General features: G+C 42.7%; 2 protein-coding genes across 4 annotated transcripts; both read left to right on the top strand.

The window, feature by feature from the left end:
* The first annotated feature begins 11,121 nt into the window (after window positions 1–11,121).
* LOC148879326 (uncharacterized) lies at window positions 11,122–12,957 on the top strand. Its single transcript, XM_088974162.1, has 4 exons — window positions 11,122–11,338; window positions 11,423–11,551; window positions 11,631–11,880; window positions 12,510–12,957. The coding sequence occupies exons 1-4, from the start codon at window positions 11,122–11,124 to the stop codon at window positions 12,955–12,957; spliced, it is 1,044 nt and encodes a 347-aa protein (XP_088830288.1).
* Window positions 12,958–14,697: 1,740 nt separating this feature from the next.
* On the top strand, window positions 14,698–23,353 carry LOC148879325 (P-loop containing nucleoside triphosphate hydrolases superfamily protein). 3 transcript variants are annotated; one of them, XM_088960838.1, is made up of 11 exons: window positions 14,698–14,952; window positions 15,254–15,347; window positions 15,779–15,892; window positions 16,026–16,148; window positions 17,738–17,842; window positions 18,430–18,588; window positions 18,684–18,752; window positions 20,420–20,509; window positions 22,074–22,214; window positions 22,456–22,903; window positions 23,020–23,353. In XM_088960838.1, exons 1-10 carry the CDS (start codon window positions 14,744–14,746, stop codon window positions 22,726–22,728), a joined length of 1,377 nt encoding a protein of 458 aa, XP_088816964.1. In that variant the 5' UTR covers window positions 14,698–14,743; the 3' UTR covers window positions 22,729–22,903; window positions 23,020–23,353. The 3 variants fall into 3 exon arrangements, with proteins under 3 accessions (XP_088816964.1, XP_088816965.1, XP_088816966.1); XM_088960840.1 differs by having other exon boundaries at window positions 14,701–14,952; window positions 15,783–15,892; XM_088960839.1 differs by lacking the exon at window positions 18,684–18,752.
* The last annotated feature ends 860 nt before the right edge of the window (window positions 23,354–24,213 follow it).

Below are 24,213 nucleotides of genomic sequence, written 5' to 3'. Positions count from 1 at the left end.
TCTCTGCGAGTGACGAGGTGGTCAGCTCGGTAATAATCAAAGAGGTAGATCTGGTCCAACACCCCATCTACTATGATAGCAAAGTTTTGTAGGATGCAGAAACCAGGTACCCGTAGATCGAGAAACTAGCATACGCGCTAATCATAGCAGCTCGCAAGCTTCGTCTATACTTCCAAGCGCACACCATCGTCGTCCTCACCAATTAGCCTCTGAGACAGATACTGTTCAAGCCTGAGGTGTCTGGCAGATTGACGAAGTGGGCTATCAAACTAAGTGAGTACGACATCTGGTATGAACCTCGGAAGGCGATCAAAGTCCAAGCCTTGGTTGATTTTGTGGCAAAATGTACAATCAGTGTCGCAGCTCCCGAGCTGACCGAGCTTAAACACACGATGGAAGCATCAAGCGGCACCAATCCCGATTAGAAAGGGTCCAACCTGGGATGAGGAGCCATGGATTCTCCACGTTGACGGCTCGTCTAACCAACAAGGAAGTGGTGCATGAATAATTCTATACGGCCCAAGCAATGTGAAGCTGGAATACGCACTCTGGTTTGGGTTCGCGGCATTAAACAACGAAGCAGAGTATGAAGCATTGGTCGTCGGGCTCACCCTAGCAAGGGAAATGAAGGCAAAGCACCTCATCATATGCAATGACTCTCATCTCGTAGTCAACCAAGTCAGCGGTGAGTATGAAGCCCGCAACCCCACCATGGTGGCTTACTTGGCCAAATTTAGGGAGATCCTACACGACTTAATTTCCTACTTCATCAGATAGATCTTGAGGTCTAAGAACGCTGAGGCCGATGCTTTGTCCCGATTATCCAGCATAAGCAGTAACACCATGCAGACTATGTATATAGAAGACTTACCTCGGCCTAGCATTCTCAGGGGGCAGGAGAGGTCGCTCCTGTAGCACAAGCAGAACCGAAATGGATCGGCCCACTCGTGAGTTATATGATTCACGGGACCCTCCCTATAGAACGCAATACAGCCCGAAGGGTAGAGCGTCAGTCGGCTAAGTACGTCATTATAGATAGACAGTTGTACAGAAGGTCCTTCACGCTCCCTAATTGCGCTACTTGTGACCCTCAAAGGCCGAGTACGTACTCCATGACACCCATGAAGGCTTGTGCGGCGGACACTTGGGGGGTAGGGCTCTCGCACAGAAGGCGTTACGGCAAGGCTACTACTGGCCCACGATGAAGGCAGATGCACTGGAGCTTGTCAAGAAGTGCGACAAGTGTCAGAGGCACACCAACATCCACCACCGATCTGCTGTCGATCCGAAATACCTCACTATCCCATGGCCCTTCACACAGTGGGGAATCGACAAACTTGGCCCATTCCCGCCAGCGACAGGACAGAGGAAGTTTTTAGTCATAGCAGTAAACTATTTTACAAAGTGGGTGGAAGCTGAACCTTTAACAACAATCACAACCCGCAACATACAAAATTTCTTTTGGAAGAACATAGTATGTCGCTTCGGGCTACCTCGGGTACTCATCTCCGATAACGGGAAGCAATTCGAGGATATCAAGTTTTAGAATTGGTGTGTCAAAATGGGAAATCAGCAAAATTTCACCTCGGTGGCACACCCCTAGGTGAACGGGCAAGCAAAAGTCACCAACAGAGCCATACTTCACAGACTGAAAGCTCGCTTAGCTCAAGCCAAAGGGTTGTGGGTAGACGAACTGCCCAGTGCACTCTGGGCCTACCGGACTACCATCAAGACTGCCACAGGTGAGAATCCTTTTAACCTCACTTGTAGTCGGGTTGTGCTACACCAAGGAGCTCCACCATCCCTTGAGTTATAGGCCGTCTAGGAGCAAGTCAAATGACGAGTCCACCAGGGAGATCGTCACCAAGTAGCTCACCACCAGGGAGCTCGTCACCAGGTAGCTCACCACCAGGGAGCTCGTCACCAGGTAGCTCACCACCGGGGAGCTCGTCACCAGGTACCTCATCACCAGGGAGCTCGTCACCAGGTAGCTCACCACCAGGGAGCTCGCCACCAAGTAGCTCACCACCAGGGAGCTCGTCACCAGGTAGCTCACCACTAGGGAGATTGTCACCAAGCAGCTCACCACCAGGGAGCTCGTCACCAGGTAACTAACCAGCAAGGAGCTCCACCATCCTCTCCTAGGAGCAGGTCAAATGGCGATCACTTAGCAAAAAAAATTGATACATCACAAAAAATTAGTACGTGACCAGAAACGGTTACATCAATTGGCGTTGTCTGTGAGAACACGCTACAGAAAGCTAAGTTCTCATCCAAAAAAAGCTAAGTTATCATCTTACAAAAGCTAAGTCTTGTTCTCCCAGAAAACTAAGTCCTCACTTTTTAGAAATTGAAGCTCTCGCTCTATAGTTTACATTTTTTATGAACTCAAAGACTATGCAGGGAGCTAACAGACTAAGTAGCTTTACTTTCAATTCGGATAAAGCCTCATCAGTTCTCTTCGCAAGGTACCCCCTACAAAGATGAGTTCTTTGTGGCTTCCGCGGGAGTTGGCGGCCAACAGACTACATAGGCGCCCTTACTGGTCGAGCCTTCCAAGGCTCCCATGTGAGCTGGCGACCTAAAGTTAGTAGTGCTGCCCCCAAAGGTCGAGCTCCTAGTAGCTTCTTGTAGGAGTGGGTGATCGGCATTACGAAGCTGATGCAGTGCAATCATAGCTCTAAGGCACTCACCTGGTCAGCTCGGCACCTTACAGGTAGCTCGGCACCTGGTCAGCTCAGCACCTTACAGGTAGCTCGACACCTGGTCAGCTCGGCACCTGGTAAGCTTGGCACCTCACTGGTAGCTCAGCGTTTGGTCAGTTCGGCACCTCACAGGCAAAGCCTATGGGCCACATTACTGCTTAAGAGCCAGTCGTCTCTTCGGCACGGACAAAGTCAAAAAAGAATAAACTACGAGTCACTCCCAAAAGCCTACGGGCCACATTACTATTTAAGACCCAGTCGCCTCTTCGGCATGAGCAAAGTCAAAGAAGAGTGGACTACGAGTCGCTCCCAAATCCTACGAGCCACATTACTGCTTAAGACCCAGTCGCCTCTTCGGCATGGGCAATGTCAAGAAGAGTGGACTACGAGTCGCTCCCAAATGCTACAAGCCACACTATTGCTAAATACCCAGTCGCTTCCTCTGCATGAGCAAAATTAGCAAAAGTGAACTATAAGTTGCCCCCATAGCCTAAGGGCTACACTCCTGAACTGGCGGACACATCCTCACCATACAAGCAGCTCCCAAAGCCTAAGGAATTGGATCAGCACTTACTAGCTCGTCGACTTACGGGCCAAAAGAAGAAATCTACTCCCTTCACCGAGTTACTCTCAGCTCGGGAGTGGGGGGCAAGTGATGATGGCAGATTTGGCCCTCCAATGAAATTGTGATACCTGGCACCTCATGCAAACCAAGTGCAGCCTCTTGACAACTAGCAGCACAGGAAGCTCGGGCAGCTCGACAGAGCTTGCCACAGATTGCCACTTACAGACAGCTCGGAATGGCTCACCACAAGCAGCTCGGCATAGCTCAAGGAGCTCGGTATAGCTAGGGGCAGCTCGGTATAGGCATCTCGCCACACGTAGCTAGCCACTCCGCAAGTAGCCTGGCATCTTACGAAGAGCTCGCCACTTAGGGGCAGCTTGGCATTTATAGGTAGCTCGACATAGGCAGCTCACCATAGGCAGCCTAGCATCTTACGAAGAGCTCGCCACTTAGGGGCAACTCGACACTTATAGGTAGCTCGGCATAGGCAGCTGGACACTCCGCAGGCAACCTGGCATCATACGAAGAGCTTGCCACTTAGGGGCAGCTAGGAACTTACAGGTAGCTCGGCACTTAGGGGCAACTCGGCGTATCGTAGGAAGATCTCCTGCATGACAACCATACCTGACAGATCCGAAGACTTGCACCCACGTCTCTTGCTAGGCGGCGTCGTGCCTGCCAGTCCTAAGAGTTGTCCCTTGACTGGCTGAGCCGTACTCTGCAGCAGCCGCCTGCACCCGCCACCTCAGCTCTGGCAGTAACGGCTGCGGCAGAGAGACAGAGGCAGTTACGCTTGACTTGACAAAGGGTGTTACGCCTGATTTGACAGGACACTCTGACCCCCAAAGACAAGGGGGAGAGAATGAAAATATGGAGGTAATCCCTGCTCTCTAGCTCTCTCATTTCTCTCCAAGCTCCCTACAATCAGAATGCTAACTTAGGCACCGGAGAGTCCCCGCCGGGAAAATACCCCTGGGTCCTCTGATTCAGTTCTCGTAGGTTCCTCAGCTCCTACCGCCTATAAAGAGGAGGAAAAGATGGAGTTCTCGCAGGTCCCTCAGCTCCCGCCGCCTACAAAAGAGAGGAGATCACCTCATGCAGAGGGCAGTCGGGTTACGCTACAACAAGGAGCTCCACCATCCCCTAAGTTACAGGCCGTCTAGGAGCAGGTCAAATGACAAGTCCACTAGGGAACTCGTCACCAAGTGGCTCACCACCAGGGAGCTCATCACCAAGTAGTTCACCACCAGGGAGCTCGTCACCAGGTAGCTCACCACTAGGCAGCTTGTCACCAGGTAGCTAACCACCAGGGAGTTCGTCCCCAAGTAGCTCACCACCAGGGAGCTCATCACCAGGTAACTCACCATCAGGGATCTCGTCACCAAGTAGCTGACCACCAGGGAGCTCATCCCCAAGTAGCTCACCACCAGGGAGCTCGTCACCAGGTAGCTCACCATCAAGGAGCTCATCACCAGGTAGCTCACCACCAGGGAGCTCGTCACCAAGTAGCTCACCACCAGGGAGCTCGTCACCAGGTAGCTCACCACCAGGGAGCTCCACCATCCTCTCCTGGGAGCAGGTCAAATGGCGAGCACTTAGCCAAAAAAAATTGATACATCACAAAAAATTGGTACATGACCAGAAATGGTTACATCAATTGGCGTCGTCTATGGGGACACACTATAGAAAGCTAAGTTCTCATCCTACAAAAGCTAAGTCTTCATCTTACAAAAGCTAAGTCCTCTTCTCCTAGAAAGCTAAGTCCTCACTTTTTAGAAATTGAAGTTCTTGCTCTATAGTTTACATTTTTTATGAACTCAAAGACTATGTAGGGAGCTAACAGACTAAGTAACTTTACTTTTAATTTGGACAAAGCCTCAACAGTCCTCTTCTTAAGGTCCCCCCTACAAAGATGAGCTCTTCATAGCTTCCGCGGTAGTTGGCGGCCAACAGACTACATAGGCACCCTTACTGGTCGAGCATTCCAAGGCTCCCATGTGAGCTGGCGACCTAAAGTTAGTAGTGCTGCCCCCGAAGGTTGAGCTCCTAGTAGCTTCTTGTAGGAGTGGGTGACCGGCATTATGAAGCTGATGCAGCGCAATCATAGCTCTAAGGCACCCACCTGGTCAGGTCGGCACCTTACAGGTAGCTCAACACCTGGTCAGGTCGGCAACTTACAGGTAGCTCGGCACCGGGTCAGCTCAGCACATCACTGGTAGCTCGGCACCGGGTCAGCTCAGCACCGTGTCAACTCAGCACCTTACTAGTAGCTCGGCACCTCACTGGTAGCTCAGTGCCTGGTCAGTTCGGCACCTCACAGGCAAAGCCTATGGGCCACATTACTGCTTAAGAGCCAGTCGCCTCTTCGGCACGGGCAAAGTCAAAAAAGAGTGGACTACGAGTCACTCCCAAAAGCCTACGGGCCACATTACTACTTAAGACCCAATCGCCTCTTCGGCACGAGCAAAGCCAAAGAAGAGTGGACTATGAGTCGCTCCCAAAGCCTACGGGCCACATTACTGCTTAAGACCCAGCCGCCTCTTCAGCATGGGCAAAGTCAAGAAGAGTGGACTACGAGTCACTCCCAAAGCCTACGGGCCACACTATTGCTAAATATCCAATCACTTCCTCAGCATGAGCGAAATCAGCAAAAGTGAACTATAAGTTGCCCCAAGAGCCTAAGGGCTACACTACTGAATTGGCGAACACATCCTCACCATACAGGTAGCTCCCAAAGCCTATGGAATTGGATCAGCACTTACTAGCTCATCGACTTATGGACCAAAAGAAGAAATCTACTCCTTTCACTGAGTTACTCTTAGCTCGGGAATGGGGGGCAAGTGATGCGGGCGGATTTGGCCCTCCAGTGAAATTGTGACACATGGCACCTCATGCAAACCAAGTGCTGCCTCTTGACGTCACCAGGTAGCTCACCACCAAGGAGCTCATCACCAGGTAGCTCACCACCAGGGAGCTCCACGATCCTCTCCTAGGAGCAGGTCAAATGGCAAGGCACTTAGCCAAAAAAAATTGATACATCACAAAAAATTGGTACGTGACCAGAAACGGTTACATCAGATATCATTTTCTTTAGATCCAACATAAATTTGAAAAAACAATATAGATATCTTGGTCAATGAGAACTAAAATTTAGTGATCAGTTTCCCTCCTCATTCACTTTTTGAGAAATTAAGGTAAGTATTTTCTAGGAAACACTTATTCCAGTAAGTACATTTACCTATATTCTTTTATTTCCTAAGTAAGATAATGATTGTTTTAGTCATAAAAGTCTATTATTAAAAGGGATAATTTTGTCCCATCTAGGTGTTGGTAACTTTTCCCCAAGTAGAAAAATTATTTATCCACCTAAAAGATAGGTCACTTACTCCAAAAAAAAAAAAATTTCCATAAACCCAACATAAATCTAAAAAAAAATAACATGGATATTTTGGTCAATGGGATTTTCCAGTTTCTCCCTCTCAAAATCTAAAAAATAAAGGACAAATTTCTTAAACTACCCTTATTATTTAGCTAGTTGACAATTATACCCTTACTATTTAACTATTATCTTGTGCTACCCCTATGTTTCATAATTGACTAGTTCTACCCCTAGTTAGCATCCATTAGTATTCCGTCAAAATTCATACACATGTGACACCGCATGACATTTAATTTTTTTTTTAAATCCAATATTGCCCTCCCCTTTCTCTTAAGGCCATTGTGAGGGATTTTGGCTACTCCATCGGCTCCCCTACGCTAGCGAGTGGCGTTGGTGTTGGACACCTGTGCTGGTGCCCTTGAATAGGGATGCAAATCTTGCTTGTAACAGGGTCTCCTCCTCATCGTCCTAATCAGATGGCAAGCTTAAGCTGAAGTGCCTCGCACCGGGACTCGTTGAAGCAAGTGAGAAGATTCATGTTCAAATCTAGGGCTTGCAGAAGGGGTTCCACTAGTCTCAACGTATCAAAATACGTAGTTGCTTTCATGCTTGGGCAAGTTAGGACAAGCTCCAAACAAGCTGCTGCCATTGCTCTGACCCGCATGCGAGGGGTGCTCAGTGCTCTTATTGGACGAAGATAAGAAGACTCCCGAGAGTCCCAGTTTGAAAGTCATCTGTACCTGTACCAATCTGTATAGGAAGTCTCTTTCCTTTCTGGACTAGGAACTTTGTGTTGGGGAAGATGGGGTCACTGTAAATTAGGAGGAGAAGCTCTGAGGCACATCTGAAGACACTGTCTTTAGAACGTTATTGCCCCCACTCAGTTTTATTGAGTTTGCTGTTGGGTTACAGGCAAATTCGTTCCCAGGATACAACAGAGCCTTGGGCGAGAATCTGCAACCAACAAAGTTGAAGAGTCTCCAAAGAAACCTTCTGTGAGACTGTAGCAGACCGGACTGAGAGAGAGAGAGAGATAGTGAATTTCGAAATTGTGTTTTTGGAGTCTGATTCATGCTCCTTAAATAACTTGTGAAAAGGTATGAGGGAAAGGTATGTGCTGGTTTAGAGAAGGCACCTTGAATAGTCACAATTTCAACTGTTGTGACTGTTTAAAAAGTTTTTAACAGTTGTTGACTGTTAACTTTGAATTGTGCCTCTTGATCACACCCGATCGAATCGTGACCGTTGATCTCATCAATGGTGATCAACGGTCATCAACGTACCAAAACCAAAGCCACCCATCGCATGCCCATACTCTCTTCTACTAATTCTAAGGAGTGTAAATCAAATCCTATTAAAATATTGAAAACAAAACTTATAATTTTTCAATGTGGGACAAGTTCAAAATTGGGTTTTTGTAAGAGAAAAAAAAAAATTTTAAACAAGTGTAGAGGTGCAATTTCTCATATAATTGACCCATCAAATCCATTGAATTGAATGGATTAAAATCCAACACTTTGTTTTAAAAAGTGATGGGGAGCAACGAATTCCTCGACCGTATGCATATAAATATCATATTGATCAATGGAACGAGCATCGTTTTGGAGCTTCCAATGTTTTTCTCATGGTATCAGAGCCTGGTGTGTTTGAAGAGACCCACCAAGTAGGCCTCGACGGCTTTTTGGAAACGTAAATATGTTTTGAAGTCCTAAACGATCTCACGGACGAGACGCTGAAAGGGTAACTTTCGGATCAAGAGCTCCGTGCTTTTCTGGTACTTCCTGATCTCACGAAGAGCAACGGTTCCAGACCTGAACCTGTGAGGCTTCTTCACTCCTCTGGTCGCCGGTGCCGATTTCTGAGCCGCCTTAGTTGCCAGCTGCTTTCGTGGAGCCTTCCCTCCTATTGATTTCCTTGTAGTCTGCTTGTTGTCTGCTATTTGGTCTGTGACTCTGTAGTGGTTTTATGCAGAAACAGAAAAAAAAAATTGTTCGAACGAAACTAGCGGGAGATGATGAGGAGAAGACGATCTACAGAGGAGTAGGGAAGCAGGGGAGGAAGAAGAAGAAAAGGAGGAGGAGAAGAGAGAAAGAGAGAACGAATAATTGCTCCTCTCCGGCTGGTTGCAGTGGAGATCTGCCTTGGATTTCACGGGAGCCAAGCAATGGAGATCCGACGCCCTCCATACTTTCAAGCACTTGCCCTAGGAAACAGAGTAGATTAAACCACTGCTAACGGCGAGGACAAAGACAACGTCAGCGTGTTCAATCCATACCTGTTTCTTGTGGTGTTTGACGTAGACGTAGTTCTTCAGTAGATGTTTGTCGCCACGAGTTGATATCGTTTGGTCGGGGTTAGCTGCCAGACTCGGATCTTAGAGTCCTGGTGAGCGGTGAAGACCTTCCTTTCCGAAAAAATGAGACTTAACGGAACCCGAGGCGGCATAGAGTAGGTCACCGGAACAGCGTAGCCTAAGGGATTTTACCTTTATGGAACAACAACCGGCGAATTGAAATGTCGTACCATTGTTCAGTGTTCGTCGTGACTAGAGTGATGTTGCAAGTAGCGAAGAGACTTCTTGGGAGGGTAGTTTGGAAGAAAGAACCCCATTACTGCTACTCTATTCAGTCTCCTCTTTCAGCTTCATTTTGTACGGACGAAGGTGATGGGTTCCGAAGCTCCAAGTTCGTTCCTGCGAGTTGACGATTCAAAGAATAATAAAGACTATCGTGTTTCTTACTGTTTCTTCTCGATATTATGGTTGATAAGTCTTGCTGGCATGACTGCTAATAACAAAATGAACGGTGAGAACTCAAGTAAGTCTGAATGCTGGGGAGACCCCACGGTACGTCGATCGGGCATGGAGCAGGTCGAGGAAAAGGGGGTGGACCCTCTGATGGACGTGACAGAGGTTTAGAAAAAACTCATGCTGCTCAGTCATCGACAGGGCGTGAAGTGGCTGTTAATGCATCCGTAACTGACGGAGACAGGACCAAACTAAACGGGCTTAATGACGAGTAATGGTAGACTCTTGTAAGCATGTTTGATGCTTATAAAACCAGGACTAATGAAAAACTCTCTAGTAAGACTTACTCCACTGAATGGATTGTTGACTCTGAGGCGTCACATCACATGACAGGGAATTTAAATGTGTTCGTCGACACCTATGATGTTGCACCTTGCCCTATTAGGTTACCCAATGGTGCGCACACCGAGGCCGTGAAACAAGGCACCATTGAACTTGGAAATAATTTTAAATTGTTGCACATATTATATGTCCCAAAACTCAATTGTAATTTGTTGTCAATAGGTCGGTTACTTCATGACACAGATTATATTATTACGTTTACTAATAAGTTGTGTGTGATACAGGACCGCATCTCAAGGACTCTGATTGGTGCGGGTGAACAGCTTGATGGGGTCTATGTCTTCAAGGGTGTGGCGCCGGTTCAAGCCTACAAGACATATGGAATTGGATCATGCTGTTTGTGGCATCGAAGATTGGGACACCCTTCTTATCAGACGGTGAACTTACTTTTTAGTATTGGTAATAGTAGGAATAAAACCTATGATGTTTGTTTGAAGGCGAAGCAAACTAGAGATGTCTTTATTCAAAGCAGTAATAAGGCGATTGATTGTTTTGCATTAATTCATTGTGACCTATGGGGGGCTTATAGAGTACCAGCATCTTGTGGTGTTGCATACTTTTTTACAATTGTTGACGATTATTCTCGACCAGTTTGGATTTATTTGTTGGCTGAAAAGAGTGAAGTTGGTCGAACACTCAAGAATTTCTGTGCAATGATCGAACGACAATTTAATAAGAAAGATAAGGTGGTAATGAGTGATAATGGCACAGAGTTTAAATCCTTGAAATCATATTTTGATGAACAGGGAATTTTGTTTCAATCTTCTTGTGTTGGAACAACACAACAAAATGGTCGTGTAGAGAGAAAGTATCGTCATATTTTGAATGTGGTGAGAGCACTAAGGTTTCAAGCACATCTTTTGATCAGCTTCTGGGGAGAGTGTGTTTTGACCGCAGGGTACTTGATTAACCGAACACCTTCGACCCTTCTTGGTGGTAAAACACCTTACGAGATGTTGTTTGGACAAAGTCCTTCTTATAAACATCTTAGAGTTTTTGGTTGCTTGTGTTTTTCTAATACTCGGGACCGTGACAAATTTGCCGCTATGAGTAGGAAATGTGTCTTTGTTGGGTATCCTTTTGGGAAAAAGGGATGGAAATTATACGATCTTGAATCTGGTGATTACTTCATCTCACGAGACGTGGTGTTTAATGAAGCCGAGTTTCCCTGTATCACTCCGGAACATCAACCCTCAGTAACCAGTCCTCCCGTAGCCAAAGAAAATGTTGGGTTGCCTTGGGCCACTCCTCCTGACATGGTATCTGAGTCACCTCATATAGAAGTCAGGGGGAGCGACAAATCAATGAAGAAGGACATCAAAACATGAGTAATGATGAGGAGGCAAGTCATCTTGATGAGACAAGGAGCCATGTAGCTTGCAGAAATAATGAAACTCCATCTGTTTCTCAGCCCACCACAGAGTTATTAGGCTGCGGACATCGAGAAAAGCGGCCCCCCAGCTATTTACAAGACTTTGTCACACACTCTGCTCATTGTTTAGACCCCTCCGTTGTTTCTCCCGCATCATCTCAGTCCTCAGGTACTCCTTATCCCATAACTAATTATGTGATGTATGATAATTTTTCTATGAAACACAGACATTTCTTGGCAGCTGTTACTGCAGGCCGAGAACCTACTCATTTCTCTGAGGCAATAACTGATGCTCAGTGGCGTGAGGCTATGCGCCAAGAGATACAGGCTTTGGAAGACAATGGGACATGGACCTTGGAAGACCTCCCAACTGGAAAAAAAGGCAATCAGGTGTAAATGGGTCTATAAAATCAAGTACAACTCTGATGGATCCATTGAAAGATTTAAAGTACGGTTGGTAGTCCTGGGCAACACTCAAGTTGAAGGTCTTGATTACAATGAGACCTTTGCCCCTGTGGCTAAAATGATCACAGTTCGAACCTTTCTAGCAGTTGTTGCGGCCCAACATTGGGAATTGCATCAGATGGATGCCCACAATGCCTTTCTGCACGGTGATCTCCATGAGGAGGTCTATATGAAACCTCCTCTAGGTTTTTCGGCCTCCAGGACTGGAAATGTATGCAAACTCCGGAAATCTTTGTATGGTCTGCGGTAAGCTCCCCAGAACTAGTTCTCTAAGTTAGGTGCTACCTTGAAAACTTTTGGGTTTGAACAGTCTTATTTCGATTATTCCTTATTTATGTATCGCAAGGATGGGGTTGTCTTGCACGCCCTGGTTTATGTTGATGACTTAATCATTGGTGGGAATAACCCGGAGTTCATACGCAAATTTAAACAGTATATGAACTGGTGTTTTCGCATGAAGGACTTGGATGTTCTTAAATATTTTTTGGGCATCGAAGTGACTCGTGGATTGTCAGGGATATTTCTTTGCCAAAAAAAATATGCACTCAATATTACAGAAGCTGGCTTGTTGGGATCCAAACCTACTCACCTTCCTATTACTCAGAATCATAAACTTGCCCATTGCCTATGGCAAGCTCCTGGATGACCCGGAACGGTATCGACGTCTTGTGGGCCGTTTGATTTATTTAACCATTACACGGCCAAAGCTCAGTTATTGTGTCCATGTCCTAGCTCAATTTATGCAGAGTCCTCGAGTTGATCATTGGGATACGGCCTTGCGTGTGGTTCGTTATCTGAAAGGACATCCTGGTCAAGGAATATTTTTGCGCTCTGATAGTGATCTGCAATTATATGCCTACTGTGATTCCGACTAGGCGAGTTGCTCTCTCACTCATCGCTCTCTTATTGGGTATTTTATCATGTTCGGACATTCCCCCATCTCCTGGAAAACCAAGAAACAACATACTATCTCTCGTTCCTCTGTCAAGGCTGAATACCGGTCAATGGCTACTACCAGTTGTGAAGTGGCTAAAAGGTCTGCTATCATCTTTGGGTATCTCTCATCCTCAACCTATACGCCTGTTTTGTGATAATCAGGTTGCTTTGCACATTGTTGTGAACATTGTTTTCCATGAGCGGACCAAACATATTGAAGTTGATTGTCACTTCATTCGCAATGAGCTCCAAGCCGACACTATTGCACCTGCCTATGTCCATACTAGTGAACAACTTGTCGATATTTTCACCAAGGCCCTTGGACAACAACAGTTTGGTTCCTTCCTTCCCAAGTTGGGCATTCGCAATCCTCATGCACCACCTTGAGGAGGAGTATTGGACGAAGATAAGAAGACTCGCGAGAGTCCCGATTTGAAAGTCATTTGTACCTATACCAATCTGTATAGGAAGTCTTTGGTCTATATAGGAAGTCTCTTTCCTTTCTAGACTAGGAACTTTGTTTTAGAAAGTCATGGGGAGCAAGGAACTCCTCCACCGTATGTATATAAATACCATAAGGATCAATGGAACGGGCATCGTTTTGGAGCTTCCAACGTTTTTCTCAGCTCTTGAACCAGTTCACAGCCCCACCGTTGCAACTTCAAAGCGAGGTGAGGACCTTCCTCTCGCAGCAGCGAACGGTGAGCCATGGTGTGGAGGATGGAGCTGGTCCCCATCAGGATTTGGGGTCAGTTTTTTTGGGCCAATGTGGTGAACCCAAAGAACTCCATGGGCCTAATCATGGATGCAGAACACGTCTCCTTCGTTCATCACTAGAGGTGTAAATCGGGTCGTGCCGCCTTTGGCCCGGCCTGGAATGAATTTGAATCAGCCTAGCATGACAGTCTGTGGGCCATGCCAGGCCTGGCACGACATGGAATGACCCAGGCCGTGGGTCATGCCAAGCCGACCCCCAAAATTTTCACTGGGAAGGGCAGCATGGCCCGTGATGGCCCACGAGCCACCCACGGGCCATGCTGACACGGCCCAATTTACACCTCTATTCATCACAGTGGAGTTGGACCCTCTACTTCAACACCGATATGTTCATCTTTGAACCAAACCCCTCCACCTACGACGATCTCTGGAAAACCCCTTGACCTCGTTGGATGATCTCAGGCTCCACATCTGAGTATTCTTGGGAGAAACCCTATTTTCTCCAACATCAAAGAGATGCCAATGGTCAAAGGGAGTGGGGTTTTTAGGTTCGCCAAAAGCTATGTTCAGACTAAGGCACGCCTCGTTGAACTCTCATTTCTTGGCCCTCTCCCTCTCATTCTCTTCCCTAGTGTCACAAGGGAACCATTAGAATCGCTGAGGTCATCCTGCCAAAAGAGAGGTGCTTCAGTCATTATTGAATCCGGATCTACTCCATGGACATCGAACACAGAACAGAGTTGCCTGACAATCGCACCCACCCTTGGGAGAGGATATATTTCTAACTACTTGATCTGATGTATTGTCGACAACGATCTTGGTGGGCTTGTCTAGGCCTACCGCTGCAAAAAATGGTGTCTTCGTAGGGAGAGAGTGAGAGAGTTAAGGGTAGCATGGGTTTTTGACTCAAGGGAAAAACGGACATTTCACATATTCCGTTACGATATAATAACAATGGTAATTTTCGGAAACTATAGGGATAGCAAGATTCAAAGTATTAGAAAATGCCAATTGTATGGAAAACGCAATTTTAAGAGGTGTATTGGAATACACATTTGATACATATGCGGAGAAAAACTAAGATACCCATAGATATGCTTAGAAACACTATAAATACTTTAATAAATTATAAAAATACATCAACAAACCACTGAAAAGAAAATGTCAAAATGGGTCCGACGCCCGACCGTTGACGATCACACTATACCCTTTGGCCATATATGTACTGTGCGCCTGATAACACCCCATCACCATCCATGCGCAATTTAGCCGGCGATGCCACTGGGACCATTTTTGTGCTCTGAGTCCCACCGGATATGCTTATAGCGGGATAATCAGTTAATCACGACCATCCGATTAATTGGGACCCATTTTTGGACCGGTTCATATTATCTGATGCCAAAAGAATTACTTGGCGAACATTTTAATCTTACTCTGCTCCTTTTTCCGCTCTTCCATGGCTTGCTTCTCCTTCTCTGCTACTCGGCTTCCTTCTCTTACATGGATTTCATATCGGAAAACCAGTCATCCCCGTCTGCTTTCTCGATCACAGAACCCTAGCTTTAGATTTACAACCGCCATTAACTGTACAGCTGAGATTGCGGACAGAACTTCGACGCTGCGAGAAATCTGTGAAGGTCGTGTTCCAGAGCATATACTGCGCAGGTGAATGCTTCTAAAACAATAACTTTTAGTGCCTTTTCTTTTCGAATTTTCTTGCTAATTACAGAATTCATTGGGATAATTCAATCTTTATTGTGAATTCGACCGAGTAGACAAGTTTGACTTCGCTTATGTATTAGAAACTACAAGTGAAATGCGGTTGCATCATTTATTTGCCACATGTCTATTCGTGGTCACAAATGTTGTTTGATGTTTGATGATAATTTTTGTTACTTGTGCTGGAAATGCATAGAGATGTTGGCTATTAAACGAATATTGATAAGATATCTCTTATTTTCTGCAGAGCGGAAGAGATTGGATTTGTTATACCAACAAATGTGCAGCGGCAATCTTTACCTATTCTACTATCTGGACAAGATTGCGTTCTTCATGCTCAGGTTGCTTAATGCGTTTGAACTGAATGCTACGTGATATTTGCGAACAACTTCATTCACTATATTTTCATGGTTTATAGAAGATCTGTTAAATCTAAATTTATGCCTTTTAGTGGGAGACACTTCTCATTTCCTATGTTCACAAATTCACTGTTAATAAAAAATACACAGCCTAATTATACCGTGATGTTCCTTAACAAAACACTTCTTAATCCATCTTTTTCTTTTTTTTTTTTTTTTGCTCCCATTTTTAGAACCTTTAACCTTCTTAACTTTTGGGGAAGATGAGGATAACAGCTATTTTGTTGATCCATTCTCTGACCTCAGAACCTATGGTATCTTTTAGTTATATGTATTTTTTGCATATGTAACAATAGTTAAGGCCCCTAATCCAGTGGCAAGAAAGCTAAAGCTCAATTTATTTGGTCCTCTAGACAGGTTCTGGGAAAACACTGGCGTACCTCCTACTAATTTTTTCAGTTATAAATGTTAAAAGATCTGCTGTGCAAGCACTGATAGTGGTGCCAACTAGAGAACTTGGCATGCAAGTAAGAATGATGTTTATACCGCTTACAATATTGTATTTAATTCTCTATCATTCGAAATCAATTACTTAATGTTGTTAAGACTGCAATGTGCATCTAATATTATGCTAATCGTTATCTTTGGCACTTTAAAAAGGTTACAAAAGTTGCTCGGATGTTGGCTGCAAAGCCTGTGGAAACTGGACCAGAGCAGAAGAATTGTACAGTCATGGCTCTTTTAGATGGAGGGATGTTGAGAAGACATAAGAATTGGCTAAAGGTGCCACAAATCTATTTGAACTTATTTCATTCTTGTTATCCTACCAATATAAGAAAGAAGGCTTGCTATTGGCAAACGCCTGTATTCTGGCATATTAAGGACTTTATATGATGAGGTTCAACACCCAGTAGTTAGATATTTTGGAACTTCTCTGGACATCTTGTATGAAAATTTTATAATAGAAGCAGTTTCTGGATGATTCCACTCTTGTGCCTCACTTAAGTACGTTATAAATGCTATTTGTTTGATCAGATGTTAATCATATTCCATGTACAAAAGTGATGACATCATAACACGGTTTCATAAGAAATTTCACATTATTGGTTCAAAAAGATTAGTAATCATCATGTAGATCTACAAAGAGTTATTGAAGCTGCATCTTGTTGGCTTTTGGAGTAAGCACATTTTGGATTATATGGCTTCATCATCCATCTCTACTTGCTGCCAACAGCTTGATGCCTCCATTATGGTCCTCTCCAGCAAACCACCTCTAGTTAAACTTTGATGGCTGCAGGTGTTTTTAGATACTTTGATGTTACAGTTGTGACATTATTTTCAAGTCTAATAGGGTATGGGAACTCAATAAGAGCAGAAATATTGGCTTTACTCCAATATCTTAGAATAGGGAAAGACGACAACTACAACCAGTTGTTGGTAAGAGGCCTAGAGGGGGACCCAAAGGTGGTAGTGCGATGGCTTAGAAACAGCTGCATGGGGCCATGGCAATAAAGACATGTTATGAGAGAGGTCATACATCTAGCCAGAGACTTGCGAGCTACATTCACGTGGGTTCAGTGATCATGCAACAGTATGGCAGATGGCTTGGCTATATTAGGAGTCAATGGAATGCACCTTTATTGGGGAATCATTACTAGGGGAAATGGTGATGGTGTAGATTCAAAAGGGAAAGGAATTCAACTTAGGTAGCAAGGCTAGCCTAATACTTTGAGATGTTTGGCATACTCCTTGTATATAACTTACTTTTTTCATATAAATTAATAAAGAAGTTTAAGTTACTAATAAAAAAATTGGATGTATGCATAATTTATCAGAAAATAATATATCTTTTTTAACAACTTTTGTGAATGTTTTAAAGGTAATATGTTTAGTTCCTAGAGGGTCTTGGTGGAGTACTTATTATACCTTTCAAGATAGTGTTGCCAAAACTGAGAAAATATTTACAGATTATAAATATATTCTGATGGAAATCCATCATGAGTATGCATTGAGGATAGCTGTTATAGAGAACTGTTTTCAGTTGCTCAGTACTAACAGACCTATATTGTGAATGCCCATTGGATTTATCTACTTGCCCCTAGGCCCATTCTTTTGTTATTCAAGGAAAAGTGTAGCATGCAAGATTTTTGTTGTTCTCAATTTAAAACTACCAATGGAATAGATAGTTTAAAAGGTCATAAGGTTCTTCTATCAACAACAGCTTGCTCTTTTGTCCTCACAATTAACTTTCTTTTACTTTTTGCTTTCTTTACTGTTTCTTCTTGTGGCTAGTCATGCTCTTTTGTAACAAAAAGTGTTGGAAAAAAAGGACTTAGCTCTGCTGATTCTGCATGTTTTAATGATTCTTTCAGGCAGAGCCTCCTACAATAGTTGTTGCAACCATGGCCAGTTTGTGTCAAATGATTGAGAAGAAGATTTTCACACTTGAAACAATGAGGGTCCTGGTAATTGATGAGGTAATTGATTTACTTTCCCATCATCTTTTTCACATGTAATTCTCTTGTTAGAACAGTATACATTTTCAACTGATTTACTTGCTTTGCTTTGGGGTTAATGTGGTATACTTGTGCTTCTTAATTCCCAAAACTCTGTGTTCACTTAAAGATACCATGTGGATATGTTAGGATATGTTATCAGTCAGCTTCCCCCACCCAATGTGGATAAAAGGCTGAGGCATTTTATCAAGAAATACATCATCGAAATTCCTAGTTTTAGGATGCCTCAAATTTGGCTTAAGGTTTGTACATTGAAATGAATTATTTTAGTGCTCTTAAGGATGTCATGCTATTATTTAAATGTTTGTTCATGAATTGATGCTTTTGTTTATTAATAAGGCTAACTTATTTGAGTGTATACATTGTCTTGTTTGTTTCCTTCTTTCTAAGTGAGAATGTATTTTATACTTATTTTTGTTCTCTTGTTAGTGCCTTATCAAAAGGAAAGAAAAAACAAAAGAAATGTTGGGGTATGCACTTAAGATAGATAGGTAGGTGTGGGCTTCTCCATTAAGATTTTGACACATGAAACTTTCCATTTTGATTAGGTCGATTGCATGTTCAATTCATCAAGACATGTGCAATCTCTTAAGAAACTGTTGACGTCATACTCATCCATCAATAACCGCCAGACTGTTTTTGCCAGTGCATCCATCCCCCAGCACAAGCGCTTTCTGTATGATTGCATACAGCAGAAATGGACAAAGGTTTGTTGATGAAGTCACTATTTTGGCAATATCTTTAGTGCAATTAATAATGTGAAAATGGTTACATATCTTGTATTTTCATTTCTATTTGACAGAGCAGTGTGGTTCATGTCCATGTAAATCCAGTTGAGCCAATGCCTTCATGCTTGCATCACAGATTTGTGGTGAGAAAGATCCACATCTATGATACTTCTCATGAAATTAAATGTAACCTTATAATTGAAATTAAATATGATAGTTTTCTCCCTTTTTTCCCTTTTTCTTTTGCCCTTAAAGCAATCTGCTTAAGGATGATCAGTATACTGATAAAGATGGAGCACGTGCTCACAGGGAAGACAAAAAGACAAACATGCAATGGGATCCCATGTAGGGAGAAAATTCCAAAAATCACCTAGTCAGATGATCACAACCGCCCGTTTTAGCTTAGCACTGGTTTTATAAAACAGGATTATTCCTGAAAAATGCCTTTATATTTTCCATGTATTTAGAGCTTTCTCACTAGAACTAATTCCTGCATTTGGATTTCATTCCTGTTCTTTATTTCACTTTGAGGATCCAAGAGAATATCATTAGGCTTTGATTGGATAACTGGAGTAGAATTGGAATCAGAGTTCAAATTAGTAATCACCTTAAGAATTTTAGATCCACCAAAAACACAGAGTTGGAGGTTTAAAATCTGCTAGTTTCAGAATTTCTCTAGGAAAATGAACCCGGATTGCAGAATCAAAAAACATGTGGAATTAAACACCCCCTCGCAATTCCAATTATGGTCTGTGTCTACCTTAAGTTAGATGGTCATGGACATTTGATACACACAGTTTTTGGTTCTACTTGATGGTTATCTATGAGCAGTGACAGAATGGCCTTGCTGTGAATAGCCTACTAGATTTGTGGAGGATTTACATTTTTTTTCTTTTTTCCTTTTTCCAGTATACTTTTTGTTGTCATCTAGCATCAGGTAACCTCTGAATTTTATGCTCTAATTTTTTCCTTTGTTATTACATATGTAACTCATGTCTAAATATAGGTTGTTTCAGCATCCCTTTGACAAGTAGGTTGGCTGTAACCTCCACGTCATATGGCATTTTACATCATACTACATATAAAGAGCTCCAAAAAGTTGTTCCTTATCAACTCCTTGCCTGACAAGTGTGTAATCCAAGCAGTTTACTGATCTTTTGGCTTAAGGAAAGGTTGCATTTGTCTCCCTTTTAGACATCTAATCTCCAGAATCTTGCTATAGTGCCAATACCCTTGCCATTGTTCCTTTAACCCAAGGTTTAAAGTATATTACCAATATCCTTATCCTTTAAAGAATTAGGCATATCATATTGTATCAGCAAGCCACTGATACTCGAAATGTAAAAGGTTTGGGATTTTGGGTATTTTCAGGGGGTAGGCAGGCCTAAGACTGACCCCCTGACCAATTTTGAGAAAAAATAAATAAAAGAATGATGTTCTGTAGTACTGAAACACCCAATACGTGCGTATCGGGTGTATCAATACTTTAAACCTTTCTTTAACCAACACACCACAACCATTGAGTCACCTTCCACCCAAGTTGTAGTTCAAGGATCCAATCTAAGACCTTGCAATGCTGCTATAAGTTCTGCCCTTACTGAATTTCCCATGCCTATTGGCCCTGAGTACATGGCTAATATATTCCAATGCCATCTTCAAAACTCCCCCAATACCTGAAGGTGTTGGATTGCCCAATCTGCATTCATCAAAATTTTCTCATGAAAATTTCCTTCTAGAACTCATTTGTTTAATTCTTTTACCTAAATAACATTTATTGTGGTTCTTCATGTTGGGTATTTTGCTATGACAGATTTGTCACAGAAATGAAAAGTTGCAAACCTTGCTATGCTTATTACAGACAGATGCACCTCAATGTGGCATAATTTTTGTTGCTGAACAGGTTTGTGCCTCATTCTAAACTCTATCAATTGTTCATCAAAATAAGAATGTTTCCAGTGGTCGTTGAGAAGTGAATTCAAAATTCTGATTTCTAGTTTTCCACATAAAATGCCCAACAGTTCAGTCCAGATTATTATATTTGATAGGAAGATACTTGGGGGGGGGAACATGTGCGAGTTTTAGTGAACTCTTGACCCATGATCATTTGTTTCTGCAACTTTCTGATCTTTACACATCTTTATTTATCATTCTCTTTTTCCTTTCATCCTTTTTTCTTTGGGTTGGTTGTGCAATATAAGACATGGACAGACGGATAAATCATCTCATGAAACTTGGTTGGGCATATAGATCCTACTAGGTTGTAGACTTGGAATGGCAAGGAGCATAATTATGTTTGTGCTGTTGGTGGACTATCTATAAGTACAACGGAAGGTTCTGTATCTTCCTTCAGTGTCACGTTTCAATAAAGAAACCTCACTGGAAGGGGGAAACTTAATTACTCAACTGTGTCAGATGGGACTTGCGCCAATAAAAGGTAAGGTGTTGATGTAAAATAGATTACAATTAATGACAGAATGGTGCCCTCTCGTGTGATGCTTAATTGGATAAAAATCATTCTTCAAAATAGATATGAAACAAAACTTAAACTTGAGTTATAATTCACAATTATAGAAGGCAAAACTTTACTCATACTCGTTTCCCTGTTAAAGTGGTAAATATATTGCCCGTGAAGTGTGGCAGGGCAAATATAAACCATGTATCTGATAGGCCCCCAATTAACCTTACGTATGACAGGAAGGGGAAAGGTCAGCTTTCGGCTAAGGGGGAAAATAATTGAACATGGGGGAAATTATGGCTGGAGGGAATAAGGAGAGTCTTGAGGCATTTATAGCTATGTCAGTAAGGAATAAGAAGAGTGTGGGCATTTATAACTTGGCCAGCTGGGCATTTATTGAGGGAGTCAGTTATGCTGTAAGAAGAGTATAAGAAGGAGCTTTGGGGAATGGGGGAGGGAGGCTTTTGTTGAGTGAAGAATACTGTGAGTGATTGGGAGAGCCGGCGGTCTCTTGAAGAACTGACCAACTGTTAATGTTCTTCTTTTCTTCTGAATGAATACCAGTTCCTTTGTTGATGTTCTAGTCGTGTGAATTCTGCTGTGTCTGAGATTTGTGTGTCAAGTTTCTGGGTCTTATCAGTATCAGACAGCTTACCCTCACTAACCATGCAGAAGATATCATTTTCAAATATGTCCCTAAATTCCTGTTTATTTCCATGTTCCTTGGATAATGGTCATGCAGAAATGTGGAGGGAAAGAACAGCTTCTGGGGAAGGCTCTCCATTGACAACAACCTATTTAATGTCATAAAAATCTTGCTTCCTTTTTTTTTGGTAGTGAAAAAGGCATAAATGTGGAGGTTATCAAATTTCAAATCTTGACATGCCCTAGTGCCAATGAGTATTGAAGGAACTGTTTACATGTAATAATATTTTGTGCACTATATTGAATGAGTGCATGCTCTCTCTCATAGAACAGCACTTACTATGCAATGCAAATTTCTATGTAGTCAGAGAAGTCAAAGAAGGCTGGAAATGTTCCATCAACGATCTGTGTAGTCGAATTCCTGAAAACTTCCTATGGTGAATGTTCAGAGATCCTTCTCCTAGAGGAAGACATGAATTTCAATTTAAGAGCATCTACTCTATCAGTAAGCATTCAGTTCTATGGCAAGTAAACCTAGTATTAATACCAACATGGCCCTGATTCTTTTAAACTATAATAGTTCAGAAGTTGAATTTTTATTTCTAAAAATGAGATTCAGCTCTGGCTATCTTGCTAATTCTTTCGTTGTCATGGGTACACATTATACCAGTCCCTTAATCAAATTTCTTGTTTCCCAAGGCAGAAAGTTGTGCTGTCTTTTTTATGTCAATGTCACTGTAATGCAGGAGGTGAGGCAAGGTGGGAGTTGTGGGGCTTATATTCTAGTTGCAACAGACATAGCAGCCAGAGGAGTTGACCTGCCAGAGACAACCCATATATACAACTTTGATTTGCCAAGGTCTGCAATAGATTATCTTCATCGTGCTGGAAGGACCGGTAGGAAGCCATTCTCCAATGAGACATGCAGCGTCACTAACATGATTACACCAGAGGAGCGGTTTGTATTGCAAAGATTTGAAAATGAGCTAATGTTTCAGTGTGAAGAGTTGTCTGTCTAAAAACAGAAGCCCATCTTATTTTACATAGTTGTTCTTTTCATGCACATGTATCGATTAATTGCACCCCTAAAAACAAGAAAAGAGGTAAAGCCTACATTCCCACAACCACATGGAACCCACTGACTGATGCAGGAGGAAATCCATAGCCGTGGTGTCCAAGCTCCTTTTTGTTCAGGTAATGGAAGTTATCAATGTCAAGCAATCATATGTAGCATTCTTTTTTCCTTTTATCTTTAATTTATATAACCAAAATAGTTCTACTGTTTCCTAATTTGCGTGTGATTTGTTTAGGTTCTATTTCAGTGATTTCTCAAAATATAGCAAAGCACAAGACTTATCAAGAAGCTAGTGAAGAGCATTTTATCGCGTGTCACTGAAAGAGAAAAAAGCTTCTTACGTATAAAAGTAATTTGCAGTTTACACGAGAGCACTCAATCATTCATCCTCTTGACATCAGGATTTGGTGTGATGTTAATTTATAAGGGTAAATATTGCCAGGTGCCTTTGCGCAAGAGCAGTCAACAGTCGATTTGAACTCAGGACTTGGTGATGGTAATTGGTGAGAGTGAGACCAATTTGACTACACATGGGGTGGATATGTTGAAAGCATGAAATCTTCCTTCTAGTGTTAGCTTTCTGTAATTGCATTTTATCATCCGACAGCTGATTAGCGAACTTGATAGCTGCTTTACGGGCTTTGAGTCCAATTATTTTGCTCCACACCATAGCCCGTCAAACAGCTATCAAATTCAGCTAATCGTTTCTCATATCATTCTCCTTGCTTACTCCCACAAAATCCTTTTATGCTTGTTTCCATCTTTTACATTTTCACCCCACAATCCAACAAGAGTGATCATGAGACATGGCGTTAAGTATATAATAAATGAAGGCATGACCGATCAGAATTTGATCACAGCAGAAGGCAGGATTTGGCTTACTGAACTCAAACAACAAACGACACGATTGAAGTAGTGGTCCAATTCCAAGACTGAACAATTTACTGAGTCATGATTTGAGTTTTTTTTTTTGTTTTTTTTTTTTTAATTCTTTTGGTATAAATGCATGATTTGAGTTTGAAGAAGCTTTGAGAATAAGAAAAAAACTACAAACCTACGAAGATTGTTTGCCCATAAATGACGAAACACACCATAGTCTTGTCATAGCGTAATAGGTAATTGGATTCATGAAAGTTGGTAGTGCTTTTCATCTTTCCACTTTTTTTTCCAGTCATATATGGCTGCATTTGGATGGGATGTAAATGAAGAACCGATGTAAATTTTATATCCGTTCGGTTTTGTATGCGTTTGGATGTAATTATTATCAACATAAAATTAAATTGTGATTCAGTTTTGCGTGCATTTGGATGGAGTGTAGTTTTAGGTTGATAATTGATGTAAAATTTCATCAATTCAAATACGTCAATAATCGATGTAAAAATTACATTGATTTTATCGATGTAAAATTTTACATTCTTCCACCTATCAC

The sequence above is a fragment of the Nelumbo lutea genome, chromosome 1 (assembly GCF_056320005.1).
Source record: "Nelumbo lutea isolate HS-2025 chromosome 1, American lotus-T2T, whole genome shotgun sequence".
NCBI classification, from domain to species: domain Eukaryota; kingdom Viridiplantae; phylum Streptophyta; class Magnoliopsida; order Proteales; family Nelumbonaceae; genus Nelumbo; species Nelumbo lutea.
Note: the sequence above shows the minus strand (reverse complement) of the source record. Positions and strands in the feature narration are given on the sequence as shown.